This window comes from Nanorana parkeri, unplaced genomic scaffold, assembly GCF_000935625.1.
Source record: "Nanorana parkeri isolate BGI_ZX_2015 unplaced genomic scaffold, ASM93562v1 scaffold2131, whole genome shotgun sequence".
Classification (NCBI taxonomy): domain Eukaryota; kingdom Metazoa; phylum Chordata; class Amphibia; order Anura; family Dicroglossidae; genus Nanorana; species Nanorana parkeri.
The window spans coordinates 168,379-182,938 of record NW_017308399.1 but is presented as its reverse complement, the minus strand read 5'-3'; the positions used below and the strand labels follow the sequence as shown (position 1 = coordinate 182,938).

Here is a 14,560-nt window from a genome sequence, read left to right as displayed (position 1 = left end):
GGGGGGGGGGCACAATTTTCTGTTCTGGCCTCGGGTGCAAAAGAAGCTAGCTACAGCTCTGCTTTCAGGCAAGGGGTCTACAGTAATTGTGTGCCAGGAGGAGGGAAATCAGGAGACGGCAGCGTCAGTTGCAGTCCCTGCAGGACCTTCAAAACTGCGGCTGGGACGTTAAGCAGGACCTGAAAGGGGACCAAGAAGTGCCTTTACGTGGCAATTCGAGGAGAAATCCAGGCACATTGGGGTCTATTCACGAAGCAGCCGAAGGATCTAGCCGTAGCTTCGGCCCCAGGACCCCTTCAGTATTCACTATAGCCCGTACAGCTCCCGAACGTGGCCGAGCAGCTCAGTTGAGCCAAAGGCATAAGCCTCGGCTGGGCTGAGCCATGCTGAAAGCCGAAGCTGCCCAAGCGGTCGGCCATTGGCCGGCCGACAGCCTGCTTCTGACAGCTGGGCGGAGCCAGCCGTGATCTTATGGCTGGCTCCGGCCACTTGCAGAGAGATCAGCGTCCCTGGTTAACAGCTAACCAGGGACACTGATCTCCAAACAGCCTAACTCTCCCTGGCGCTCCGGGAGTCTCCCGCTCCCAGCCGCCAAGGAGAGAAACACTGCTTTTTCTTTTTTTTTTTATTCTGACACGGAGCCGTGTCAGAATAGAAAAAAAAATGTTTTGGACATAGGAATGCATTGCTAGATTCTTAGTGACTATTTCAATTTGCAATAGCCAATAGTAAACTAGCATTGCACGTTTTTAAAATGTATTAATTTTTTTTATTGTTTTGCATATTATCATTATTGGGATCGTTTTGGTGCTTATAGAAGGCACGTCTTTTATAGTTAGTTTTTCACTTTAATTTGCACATATACAATAGTGAGATTTTGTGAACATTTAGCTCTGTGCCTAAAAGTTTACATATCATTGAAGAGTGAATGCGCTCGCAGCTTAGCAGCTTAATATTTCCACTAACTTAAAGGAACCCTGAGTGCGTAATATTGTTTTAATAATAACATGTAGAATGTCATTGTCTACATGAGATTTTAACACTGTGCTAAAATCTCTGGCGGTCTAAAGGCTGTGACACACTGCATGCGAAGCAGAATGGAGCGGAGGTGTGCTGCCTTCGCATGCAGTGTGTCATGTAATTTTCTCTCCTGCACGTCTGCTTGTGAGAGCTTGCATAGCTGAGCGTGCCAAGATAAAAAATGTCATCTTGAGCCAATTGGCGTATAAACTTGTGGGTCACGATGCTAAGTCCATTCGGTTTTCACGCGTGAGACGATTGGCTGAAGATGCAGGCCTTCATCTGGAAAGTTGTGATTAACTCCATATGATTTGTGATTATACACGATGCATATATTTTGTAATTAAATAACATTGGAGTTACTTTACAAATAAATTGCTGTGAGGCGCTACAGTGATAGGGTTTGGTTTGAAGAAATGGTGGCAACCCTTGCCAGGAAGCACCTCCAGAGAAAGAGGATATCCATTGGGGACTGTCACAAGCTGGTCCACAGTCTGCTCAGAGATCATCAACTAATGGACTACAAAGAGGAAGAGGACATCTGAGATGATTTAACCGTACCCTCCTCTCCCTTATGTGTCTTTGTCCTTTAATAAAGCTTCGGGCCTGTGAACTTTCCCCTCCCTTATCTCTCTTCCCTATCCCCCATCACACCTGTTGCTTTTTGAAGGTAATTGTATGTATTTAAGTTTGCTGTGTTGTTGCGGGGCCATGTATGATTTATGGAACTGTGGTGTTTTTGCTCTGGCACTAAACGCTAGACATTGTGCAGCAAGGTACCTTGCGGTGGATCCTATGGACCACAAATTCAGTGCGGGGGTAGAGTGGTGTCATGAATGACGTGGAGGGCTCAGGACATTTTGTTCCTGTACTACACATCAGGCATCACGTCGCCGGTTGAATGTAATTTATTGTGTGAGTGTACTGTATTGTCATGTAGTGTTCATGCACGACGTAGTACAAAGTGGAATTTACCCCGAATGTGTATCTTGTTTTCATATATATTAGGGTTGCACCGATACCGAGTATTTGGGCGAGTACTCGTACTCGCCCAAATGCTCCAATGCTTAGCCCGATACTTCCTGTATCAGGAAGCCGGGCAGCGCGTCATTACACGCCGCCCGGCTTCCTGATTGGCCGACCAGACGGCTCCAGCTGGGTACCGGAGGAAGTCCATGTTCTGCCTAGAGAGGCCCCGGGGTGACAGGCTGGACATATCAAGGTAAGAGGGGACTTTCTTGTTAATCGAGAAGACGGGTGGCGAGTCATTACACGCCACCTGGCTTCCTGAATGGGACTTCCGTTACTCGGTAATTAATTGGTATCGGAAAAAAAATGATAAATGGTATAAAAAAATTATTGGTACTTGTACTCGGTACCAAAATACCGGTATCGGTGCATTCCTAATTTATAGCACTTATTTATTTGCGCAAGCACTTTTTTAATACACAGAATACAAAGGGTTCAGGTCTTTAAGTGGTCTGCTCTTAAGTTGGGGGGGGGGGGGGTTTTGTGGCCTTAACAGGTCTTTTTCCTTCCCCCAATTAGTGGTCTCTCTTCAAAAGAGCCACTGTTTGGTTCTTGTTGGACTGGTTTTGACTGGTTACTAAGGATTGGGGACACCATAGTCTTTCGTTTCTCATGATTTTCACCATCACTGGTAATCTTCCTAGTTTCTTTCCTTTCCTTCTTTCTGTTTTGACAAAATCCCTGTATGGATACCCACCACTCGGAGATGTTTAATTTCCTTTGCCTTGACCTCTCTTGCAGGTGGGGATTTTCTCTGCTTGGTGGTTTAGAGTCCCGATGACTTCCAGTTTGTTACCTAAAGGATAGTGGGGTCAAATAGGAAGTAATGGTCCTTGTGAGTTTGTTTCATGAAGACCTCTATATCCTGTCTCCCCTCTTTTTTACTTTGACCAAACAGTCCAAGAAACATATTAATGTCTAGTGTTTTGGTAAAAGACTGAAATCACATGTTGTAAGGCATTGCTGATATCTAAATGATTAGAATCAAGAATGACGCATTGCCAGACTTTGATTCAGTGTCTCTGCCAGGGACACATCATGGTTAGTCTTTACTTTTGTTAGTTGGCCAATCACTGCTGAGCTTGTCATCAGTGGATTGGGTTTGGCTGTACCAAAACTCTGGAGCATGCTTGATGCCTGAAGTTCTACTGCCAGGTGCTGGGCTTCTGTCATACCATGTGCTAATGGATTCTACTGAATGTCAACAGGGACCTCATCCATGCTGATCTGACTACTATTTTAGTCACTGGGGACACTGATTAACCTGAGATGATCAAGTAATTCAAGAATATTGCTGGGGACAATGGGGTAACACCTGAACTGGTCCAAAGCTGCAGTAGTCAGCTGGACTGTTAGCTAAAGAGAAGATGTGCTGTTGTTGAATATTCCAGGCCTCCCTTACCCAGTTCTGTTGTTGAAAAATCCAGCGCTCCCTATCCCAGTTATGTTGTTGTGAATAAATCTATTCATGGACTATAGACAGTCATCACAACAAGAGATTCAGCTACTGTAAGTACCATGCCTGGAAACAAGGTTATTCTCACTTGAGAGCCCCACTTGCATTACACAAGGACCAGCTGGGTGTAGGCACTGCCATGAGAAACTTGATTAGGCTCCAATACTAACTCTTTGCAGAGACTCAACATTCAGTTACCACGTAGGTGCATGCTATTCCAGTAGCCTGCAGAGAGACAAATCTAAATGTAAAAACAACAGGGCTACAGATGTAGTTCATCCATTGTTGCATTTCAGTAGTGCTGTTCTCCAAGAGATAACAGCCATATGGATCCTTAAAGAGGAACTTTTTGAAAATTAACCCTTGCAGAGGGTAGCTCTATTTGTCTAGGGGGCGAAAGTAAAGAAAAGATACTAACTCGATCACCGGCCCACGCCTGGCTACTAGACTGGTCCCTGGCAGCCTCTTCTCCCCTGGGCTCCGGCGGTCTAAGGACATGTGACATTATCATGTCTAATACAGGTCTATTAGATGTGAAGACGCTGAGGGACATTTCACAGCCAGAGCGGAGGGGGGAAAGGTGAGCGGTCACTATCGCAGGACTGAGGATTGGGTGAGTATGACACAGAATTCGCAGATGCAATGTTTTTTTTTTCTGGTGCACAGCAGATGCTGCTCTCTTTCAGACATTTCCTCCCTAAATGAATCTCTATATGAACAGAACTGACAAAGGTGGTGAGGAGGGGGGAGGAAACATGCTGTTCTGACTCCTTCAAAGGCAGGTCGAAATTGATTTTTGAAAATGTGTCATTTTTTTAAATAAAAAATTATAAAAAAAAAATATGAATAAAAGAGACCAGATTTAAATTGTCAAAGGCAATATAAATTGTTCACATGCAATATTTCATAAAACATTTTTTAAATGTCATTTTTATAAAATTAAATAATGAATATAATAAATAAAGAAACTTGTGCAATATTACTACGGATTCTATTTAATGATACAGATAGACTCTAAGTGTAATGATCACCCACAACCCTTCCTGTCACCTCACTCTGACTTTTGTGATATGTAGTGAATGCGCTGACTGATCAGGTTTAAATGGTTATAATCTTTAAGCAATATTTTAAGAAATGAAAAAGTAACACAAATGACAGTGATGGAGGCCAAAGGTATTTTTTTTCCAAAGGAAGGATGTTGATTGGCTCACATTGTTAGTAGGGGCTTATCTATATATCAGCGAATGATTGGGACCCAATAGGTTTTATGTGGCAATGAGGGGCCTTATACCTAGTCTAGTCTAGTCTAGTCTAGGGTCTAGCCCCTTCTCTTCTGGGCTCCCTTTTGGGTTTTTTATTGCAATCATCTAATGCTTCCTCCTATATACTTAAAATCATACCCATTCAACCAATAAGTCACAGTGGAAAAAAAATGCTTGAATGTACGCCTTCTCCTCTTGGACAATGTGCTCCATATTTCGCCCTTCATCTTTCTTCCCTGGTGGGAAGTGCATTACATGCTCCTGGCTTTTATCCGATGCATTTGGCGAACACTGAATGGCTGTAAGACTGACTCTTTTCACTCCACAGAGACAGAGGGTGCGGATCTTTTAGGTGCCTGGTCTGATGTTGGGAGGGGGGGGTTGTTTGTGGCCTTAACAGGTCTTTTTCCTTCCCCCAATTAGTGGTCTCTCTTCAAAAGAGCCACTGTTTGGTTCTTGTTGGACTGGTTTTGACTGGTTACTAAGGATTGGGGACACCATAGTCTTTCGTTTCTCATGATTTTCACCATCACTGGTAATCTTCCTAGTTTCTTTCCTTTCCTTCTTTCTGTTTTGACAAAATCCCTGTATGGATACCCACCACTCGGAGATGTTTAATTTCCTTTGCCTTGACCTCTCTTGCAGGTGGGGATTTTCTCTGCTTGGTGGTTTAGAGTCCCGATGACTTCCAGTTTGTTACCTAAAGGATAGTGGGGTCAAATAGGAAGTAATGGTCCTTGTGAGTTTGTTTCATGAAGACCTCTATATCCTGTCTCCCCTCTTTTTTACTTTGACCAAACAGTCCAAGAAACATATTAATGTCTAGTGTTTTGGTAAAAGACTGAAATCACATGTTGTAAGGCATTGCTGATATCTAAATGATTAGAATCAAGAATGACGCATTGCCAGACTTTGATTCAGTGTCTCTGCCAGGGACACATCATGGTTAGTCTTTACTTTTGTTAGTTGGCCAATCACTGCTGAGCTTGTCATCAGTGGATTGGGTTTGGCTGTACCAAAACTCTGGAGCATGCTTGATGCCTGAAGTTCTACTGCCAGGTGCTGGGCTTCTGTCATACCATGTGCTAATGGATTCTACTGAATGTCAACAGGGACCTCATCCATGCTGATCTGACTACTATTTTAGTCACTGGGGACACTGATTAACCTGAGATGATCAAGTAATTCAAGAATATTGCTGGGGACAATGGGGTAACACCTGAACTGGTCCAAAGCTGCAGTAGTCAGCTGGACTGTTAGCTAAAGAGAAGATGTGCTGTTGTTGAATATTCCAGGCCTCCCTTACCCAGTTCTGTTGTTGAAAAATCCAGCGCTCCCTATCCCAGTTATGTTGTTGTGAATAAATCTATTCATGGACTATAGACAGTCATCACAACAAGAGATTCAGCTACTGTAAGTACCATGCCTGGAAACAAGGTTATTCTCACTTGAGAGCCCCACTTGCATTACACAAGGACCAGCTGGGTGTAGGCACTGCCATGAGAAACTTGATTAGGCTCCAATACTAACTCTTTGCAGAGACTCAACATTCAGTTACCACGTAGGTGCATGCTATTCCAGTAGCCTGCAGAGAGACAAATCTAAATGTAAAAACAACAGGGCTACAGATGTAGTTCATCCATTGTTGCATTTCAGTAGGGCTGTTCTCCAAGAGATAACAGCCATATGGATCCTTAAAGAGGAACTTTTTGAAAATTAACCCTTGCAGAGGGTAGCTCTATTTGTCTAGGGGGCGAAAGTAAAGAAAAGATACTAACTCGATCACCGGCCCACGCCTGGCTACTAGACTGGTCCCTGGCAGCCTCTTCTCCCCTGGGCTCCGGCGGTCTAAGGACATGTGACATTATCATGTCTAATACAGGTCTATTAGATGTGAAGACGCTGAGGGCCATTTCACCGCCAGAGCGGAGGGGGGAAAGGTGAGCGGTCACTATCGCAGGACTGAGGATTGGGTGAGTATGACACAGAATTCGCAGATGCAATGTTTTTTTTTTCTGGTGCACAGCAGATGCTGCTCTCTTTCAGACATTTCCTCCCTAAATGAATCTCTATATGAACAGAACTGACAAAGGTGGTGAGGAGGGGGGAGGAAACATGCTGTTCTGACTCCTTCAAAGGCAGGTCGAAATTGATTTTTGAAAATGTGTCATTTTTTTAAATAAAAAATTATAAAAAAAAAATATGAATAAAAGAGACCAGATTTAAATTGTCAAAGGCAATATAAATTGTTCACATGCAATATTTCATAAAACATTTTTTAAATGTCATTTTTATAAAATTAAATAATGAATATAATAAATAAAGAAACTTGTGCAATATTACTACGGATTCTATTTAATGATACAGATAGACTCTAAGTGTAATGATCACCCACAACCCTTCCTGTCACCTCACTCTGACTTTTGTGATATGTAGTGAATGCGCTGACTGATCAGGTTTAAATGGTTATAATCTTTAAGCAATATTTTAAGAAATGAAAAAGTAACACAAATGACAGTGATGGAGGCCAAAGGTATTTTTTTTCCAAAGGAAGGATGTTGATTGGCTCACATTGTTAGTAGGGGCTTATCTATATATCAGCGAATGATTGGGACCCAATAGGTTTTATGTGGCAATGAGGGGCCTTATACCTAGTCTAGTCTAGTCTAGTCTAGGGTCTAGCCCCTTCTCTTCTGGGCTCCCTTTTGGGTTTTTTATTGCAATCATCTAATGCTTCCTCCTATATACTTAAAATCATACCCATTCAACCAATAAGTCACATTGGAAAAAAAATGCTTGAATGTACGCCTTCTCCTCTTGGACAATGTGCTCCATATTTCGCCCTTCATCTTTCTTCCCTGGTGGGAAGTGCATTACATGCTCCTGGCTTTTATCCGATGCATTTGGCGAACACTGAATGGCTGTAAGACTGACACCTTACCAGTCTTCTCCAGGGTCCGCCAAGGCTGCCCTCTCTCACCTCTTCTTTTTGTTGTATAGAATTCTTTGTGGAATGTTATCAGAGGGATAACTGCACCAGGACGGAACACAAGGAAAGTAAAGTGCTCGCTCTACATGGATGATGTGACAGTGTTCAGCACAGACCAGCATTCCATCGACATGCTCCTCCACACCTGCAAGGACTTTGGTCGAGCTTCAGGGACAGAGGTCAACTGTGGGAAGTCAGAAGCCATGCTCTTCCTGGGCATCTGGTTTGAAGCTGAGGGAGCTCTGGGGAGCTCCTGTTTATGTGTTCAATGATAAATTGAACACAGTATTACATTCTGCCTACCACTGAAGGGTAGCTAAAAAAAATGATTTAGAATTGTACTGATGTAGTTCTTGGGATTTCATTGGTCGATGTATTTGGTTCAGAAGCTTTATTCCTACCTAAGGAAAATTTACAGATTTTAGCATTGAAGAACCCAATTGTGCTGCTTCTACCACTAACTGTGTCAGTTTGTTTGAATAATATAACGTAACACACTGGTAAAAGGTGGCATCCTACAACTCCATAGACAGAAGACAAGATGGCGACAATTTGTACAGCGCAGAGGTAGACACCTCTGGAGTTTTTGTAGACTGGGATAAAAAGAATCCAAACAAACATGTAGACAAGCATGCTAAAGGTGATACATCGAGCCTCATTGTATTTATCTGGCAGTTTCCTCCCCTTATAGGCAAGAAGGAAGCAAGTGAAGGCAAGCAATGCAATGTACCCTAGCATGATGCCAAAGCTCACATAGGATCCTTCATCACAATACATGAGGATGAATTGAGGTATGGTGTTATCGGTCATAGCAAAGGGGCTTTTCAGAATGAGCCACAATACACAAATAACAATCTGGGCACCAGTCAATACAGCCACGACAATGATCGAACGCTGGCGGGTGAAATTACCTATCCGCTTTCCCTTTTTGGCTGACTCGAAAGCCATGAGGATTAGAATAGATTTAATTAGGATGCAGTTGACAGCGATGGTGAAGCTGATGCCATACAACGGTTGTCTAATCTGGCAGATTAGGTCATTTGGTTCGCCAATGAAAAACCATATACTTGTCAGGCTGGATATTAATGACACCATCAGGAGGTAGGCGTAATGACCGCCTGCCGCTTTAACAGAGGAATGGTTAGTATTTGTCACAAAGAGAATTCCAATGAGGAGCACGCCTGCAATTCCAATGGAAGCAAAAGTCTCCAATGTCACAGCGAATGGGTCATTCCAATTCAGATATTGAATCGTCTTATTTTCACACTGTGAGCTTCCATTGTCTGACCACTGATGGTAAGGACACGCAAAGCATTCAGCCATGTCTGGAAAAAAAGAAATGATAAAAAAATATATATTTGAAATATGATTTTTTTCCATTATGTACATGTATTTTTGCTAATGTAAAGTGATCTCAACCACTGCGCCTATAACACTGTCTTGGTGTCCTATGTACAGTGCTGGGTCCTCTGACATCCAAAGGAAAGATGGCAAACTGTTGCCCCCATTCCGTCCATAGCTGAGGTGGATAGGGCTTGTGTGTTAAAATGTACAATAGCCAAGTCAGTGAAGGTGGCAAAATGTATAGCCATTGTCCCCTAACCCTAGGTTTGCCAACTTTTGGTCTATGGAGAAATGAAAAAAGAAAAGGCACGGGGGATGAGCATATTGTCATGTGGTTAAACCACTGTTACATAGCTACATAGTATTTGAGGTTGAATAAAGACATTAGTCCATCAAGTCCAACCTATTAGGATCTCATTCGAGGAGTACCTGTACCCCTGTATATTACCTGTACCCCTGTATATTACGGTCCCTTACGAAATCGTCCAAAAGTTTCTTGAACAATTCCACATTATTTGCTGAAATCACTGCCTGTGGCAGTGAGTTCCGGACCTCCTTAAAAATGAGGATTAATGGTCTAGTTATAACCTGGCTTAATTCCTTAAGTACCTTGGGGTGCAGGTTATCCGGACCCACTGCTTTGTTTGCATTGAACATTTTAAGTCTTTGTTGTATCCCGGTTTCTGTCAACCACTGGGGTATATTTTGAGTTAAACTGGGAGTTTTATCATATGTGTCAAACCCGTTTCCCTCCCGAGTGTATACTGAGGAGAAAAAAGTGCTCAGCGCCTCGGCCCTCTCCTTGTCGTTTGTGACTAGCTTCCCGCTTCCATCCTTTATTGGGCCTATCTGCTCCTTTCTCACCTTTTTACTGTTAATATATTGGTAACATTTTTTGGGGTTCTTTTTACTATCTGCGGCGACACTGTGATTTTGTAATGATAAGCACTGTGAAACAGAGCCAGGATTTCATTACCATAACGGTAAAGACAATTTGCTTTGGGAACTTGCTTTTATAAATGATATAAAATTCTGATTTTAATGTTCTTTTTTTAAAGATAATAAAATTATATTGTAAGGCTTCAACGACCTCCGGTCACAAAAGAGTTAAATATAATAGAAATCAATTTTAAAACATTATTTTTTATACTGAAATAATATATTGTTAAAACTCATACTAGTCTGAGGGTCTGTGTAGCAGGTGGCAGATATAAATCACAGACGTTTGCCCACAGGGAGGGAAGAAGCCAGAAAGCCCCCAGTAAACCTACCAGGCATGGGGGAGTAGGAGTTGTCGGCCCATGCAATACATTCATAGCAGCAGCTGATAAAGGAATGCTTCTTGAAATACCCAGGCTTGCATGTTGCCGTGCAGTTAGAAAAGGGAACCTGCAGGATAAAATTGCCATTATTAAAACTTATTAAGTTAATAAGTTAAAATTAAAAATTATAAAAGTTACAGTGAAACAGTGGAAGAAAATATGCAATGTTTCAGTAATACCAGTTCAGTACAGTGTGATCTAAGAATAAAAGTTGGGTGAATGGCAGAGGTCAAGACAGAGCCAGAAAAGATAGAAGTGAACGATGGCTTTGATTGAAATGCATTTAAAAGCAGCTTGCCAGGCAGGGTGTAACATGTGAAAATGCATTTCTGATATATACATATTAGGAGGGTTATTCACAAAGCCGCCGAAGGCAACTGAGGGAATAACTCACCCGAAGTAAAGTATGCCAAACAACGTTCGGCTATTCACTTTAGGCTTGTACGGCTGATTTCAGCCGTACATCGGCTGAAATCAGCCGTACATCGGCTGCCTTGGGCTGCACTTCGGTCATGCTCTGCATGTTCGGCTGAGCCAAAGTGCAGAAGGAATTCGACTCAGCCGATCCAACATCTGGATCGGCGGAGTCGAAGCTCCGGCAGCTCACTCGCTGCCGCTCACACCTATTCACATAGGGGCCGAACGGCAGTGAGTGAATAGCCGAAAGCTGCTGAGTGGCATTTGGCTCAGCTCTTCAGCTCGATACCTCCATGGTACCGAGCAGAATAGGAAAGCAATGAAAAAATTAAAAAGAAGTTGAAATTTAATAACAAAAATGAAAATAAATAATAAATTTAACAAAATAAATTGGGATTTATATATATATTTTTTAAACACATTGGCCGGAGCTAGCAGTGAAAGCTAGCTCTGCCCAACTGTTTCCTATTGGCCGGCACCTGCTAGAGTCTTCTAGCAGGTCCCGGCCAATGAATAACAACTGGGCGGAGGACGTCACGGCTAGCTCAGCCCATTTGTCATTGTTTTATAACAGTTCAGCATCCCAAGGTCATTTGGGGACGCTGATCTGTCATTTCGGCTGTCATTGGCAAGGCGTTCAGGCGGCTTTCGGCCGGCCGTTCCCCCTGCGTCAGGTGTGACACTTTTGCTTGGTCGAGCTGAAGCATATGCCTCCAGATGAGCTGAGCCTCTCGGCCGCCTTCAGGATCTGTACTGTGAATAAGCCTGTACAGCAGCCCTTCCGTTCAACTGAACTGAAGGGCTCCCGCAACTGACGCTAGACAAAGGATCAGCTGAAGCTACGGCTAATCCTTCCTTGTTACAATACTAAGATCCAGGTCTGTACGTACAGGGGCCTGGTCTGCCATGTACGTGTGCAGCGTATCATGTATATTCCCTAGTGTTTGCAGACGTGCATGCATTAGCATGCATCTCTATTACTGGGTATGCACACATGCCAAGGTGTGTATTTAAACTCCTTACATTATGGTGGCCAGTGATGTGACTTCCTGCCAGATACCAAGTCATGAGTTTATTATTGTTCTGCCTTGATTAGATTTCCCGACTCTACCTGTATGTTCTGCCCCTGTTGCTGACCATACTCATTCTTGTCATTTTCTTGCCTGACACCAACCTCAGCCACTGCCTGGGCACTGACAACTCTCTTACCCGATGTCCATCTTGACCTCTACCTGAACCCTGAACTCTTGCAGTATCACTTTTCTGTCTCCACAGCATAGTCACCCTGTTCCTGCAACACCTTTTCTCTCACTCCTACGATGCTTACCTCATCTCTAGTCCAATTACCAGTATCCATGCTAACCCCTCTTCCAGCCCCCCCACCTCTCTCAATGCTCAACCCAGCTTCAGTCCCCTCACATCTCTTCTGCTCAACCCACCTCCAGACCTCTAACCTTTCTACATGTTTATCTCACCTACAGTCCCCTCACCTCTCTCAATGCTCACACCTCCTCCAGTCCTCACTGGTCTCCATGCTCACCCCTTACCTGTCTCCTAGCTTACCCCACCTATAGATCAGTAACCTCACTACATGCTCAGCCCACCTCCAGTCCCCACAACTCTCTCCATGATCACCTCACCTTCAGTCCTTCCATTCTTCCCATGCTCACCCTTGTCAGAAGGATTGGATGGCACTCAGTAGACCTCCCTTCTATTTAGGCAGCAAAAATAAGCAGTACACTGGGGAATCATAAAAGCCAGTGCTCTACAATGATACTAGGCCCCCTCGCCACTTTGTTGCACAGCATGGGAAGTATGCGGTGATTGTAGGCTTTAAGACAGGTGGATTCTAAAAACTGCAGTGTTGTGCTTAGAAGGAGGGGGCATTTGTAAAGGCATTGGGATCTGTTAGTATGTGCCTGTCAATAGCAACAGAAATACAGTCCTAATAGTTGCAGGATAGCCATGAAGAAAGATCCATAGCAGTGTCTTTATGCTTGGCTGATCTATGTTACTCTCCAAGCTGCAGTATATGTGGCACAAGATGGGGACACAAGGGACTAAGCTGTGGAATGTTGAACAGGGACTGGGGGTCCCCTGGAGTAATGGGCTCGGGGCAGCTACCCCTTTTTTCTTTGTTACTGAGGTGGGCTTAGTCACAAGGACAAGTCACGGGATATCTTTCTGATCATGGCAGAAATAAAAGCAAAATTATTTATAGGGTGGGGGAGAGAGTTAGAATATACATGAGGTTTGTACTGTTATAGGTCTCTTCTGGTATAAGTGACACCAGCACCGTCTCATTTCTTTTATGGCCTCACCACAGAAGGGAGATAAGGAAAATCTACCCAGTGAGGACACCGACAGCAAAAAAACCGAGCGATTCTCAGCTTTAACCCGTTCTTTCAGAAAGTAAAATACAAGTTTGGCTGGAGTTTAGCTTTGGCATGAGGTTAAAGAAGAACTATGGGGTCAGGGCTTTTCCCCATAGTTCTCCTTAGGGTAACGGGAGGACACAAACTAGCGTCCTCCCGTTACCCTAAGCTCAGTATACCGCGAGCTACAGCTCGCGGTATACTGAGACGCCGCAGCCGGAGCGGATCCCGACATCGATGTCGAGATCCGCCCAGCTGCGTGAGTGACAGCTGGCTCTGCCTATCTAGAGGCAGAGCCAGCTGTACCCGCCCCCTCCCCCGTCCGTTCCGCCAGTCAGCGCTGGCGAATCGGAGCGGGGAGAGTGGAATCCAGCCCCCCCTGTAACGGCAGAGAGCCGTGACAGGATCGAGAGGTGAGCGAACCCGGTATGTGTTCGCTCACCTCCCGATCTACTAAGCCGACCTGTGACAGTCTCATTGTCACAGGTCGGCTAGAACTATGAGGTGAGTGAAAAGCTCTCACCTCATAGTTCTCCTTTAAGCCCAACTAGGAGCAACACAGGGGACACCCTCTTAGATGGCAATTCTATGACACCCTAAACTCGATGTAATCATTCATCAGAGTTGAATGATGATAGATGTCACTCAACCTGGAAGACTGTGGACATCTATTATTGGAAAAATATTACTCCGGGGGAAGCACATGAGAGGAGGTGAGTGTTGGGGCCGAAGCTGTTTTTTATTTTTAACACCTCCAGGGGAACTATTTTTTTTAATTTGGCCAGAGTTAACTTTACCTTGCAGCTGCTATCTTTTCCTCTGCATTAGAGCCATAGCCCTTGCATTTATGTTTCTTATGGTCTGAAATCTCTATTCACCAAACCAAATTATACACTACAATACAACTGATCTGAGATTACCTGTATTACATGTATTGTTTGTCATTTGGTTTTTAGCCTGTGTTACATACCGTTCCGTTGATATTGTTCCAGACAAGAAGACTTTGGTTTATGCTTATTTTTTGATTGACTGTGTCATACCGGCCAACCATCGTCATTTTAAAAGACTTGTTTATCAACTGCCAATTAAATAAGCTATAGCTGCGTAAAACTTCACCAAACGAATTAAAGTGGAATGTTTCATCATTGTAGGTAAAGCTGTTGTTCTTTAGTTCTGCAAGGAGCTGTAAAACAAAAATGACGCATGACAAGCCTTTTCAACAATATTGACAATCTTTAGCTACTGTATTAGGTTTGATTGTACCTAAAATAAATGCCTCATCAACATAAAATAATAAACAATATACAAAAAAATTCATAAAACATCAAATATACTACCCAGCCCTA

The 14,560-nt window shown here is 43.5% G+C and overlaps 1 protein-coding gene across 1 annotated transcript in view; it reads right to left on the bottom strand.

Moving 5' to 3' along the window:
• Window positions 1-14,560, bottom strand: part of LOC108800779 (G-protein coupled receptor family C group 6 member A-like) — a gene marked incomplete at its 3' end in the record, with an annotated part of 56,097 nt that overhangs the window by 19,850 nt on the left and 21,687 nt on the right. The window contains exons 11-14 of the mRNA XM_018572779.1: window positions 14,185-14,397; window positions 10,372-10,489; window positions 8,219-9,081; window positions 7,873-8,009 (exon numbers count right to left, since the gene is read on the bottom strand). Of these exons, the coding sequence (XP_018428281.1) occupies window positions 7,873-8,009; window positions 8,219-9,081; window positions 10,372-10,489; window positions 14,185-14,397 (1,331 nt within the window). The remainder of the gene's footprint in view (window positions 1-7,872; window positions 8,010-8,218; window positions 9,082-10,371; window positions 10,490-14,184; window positions 14,398-14,560) is intronic.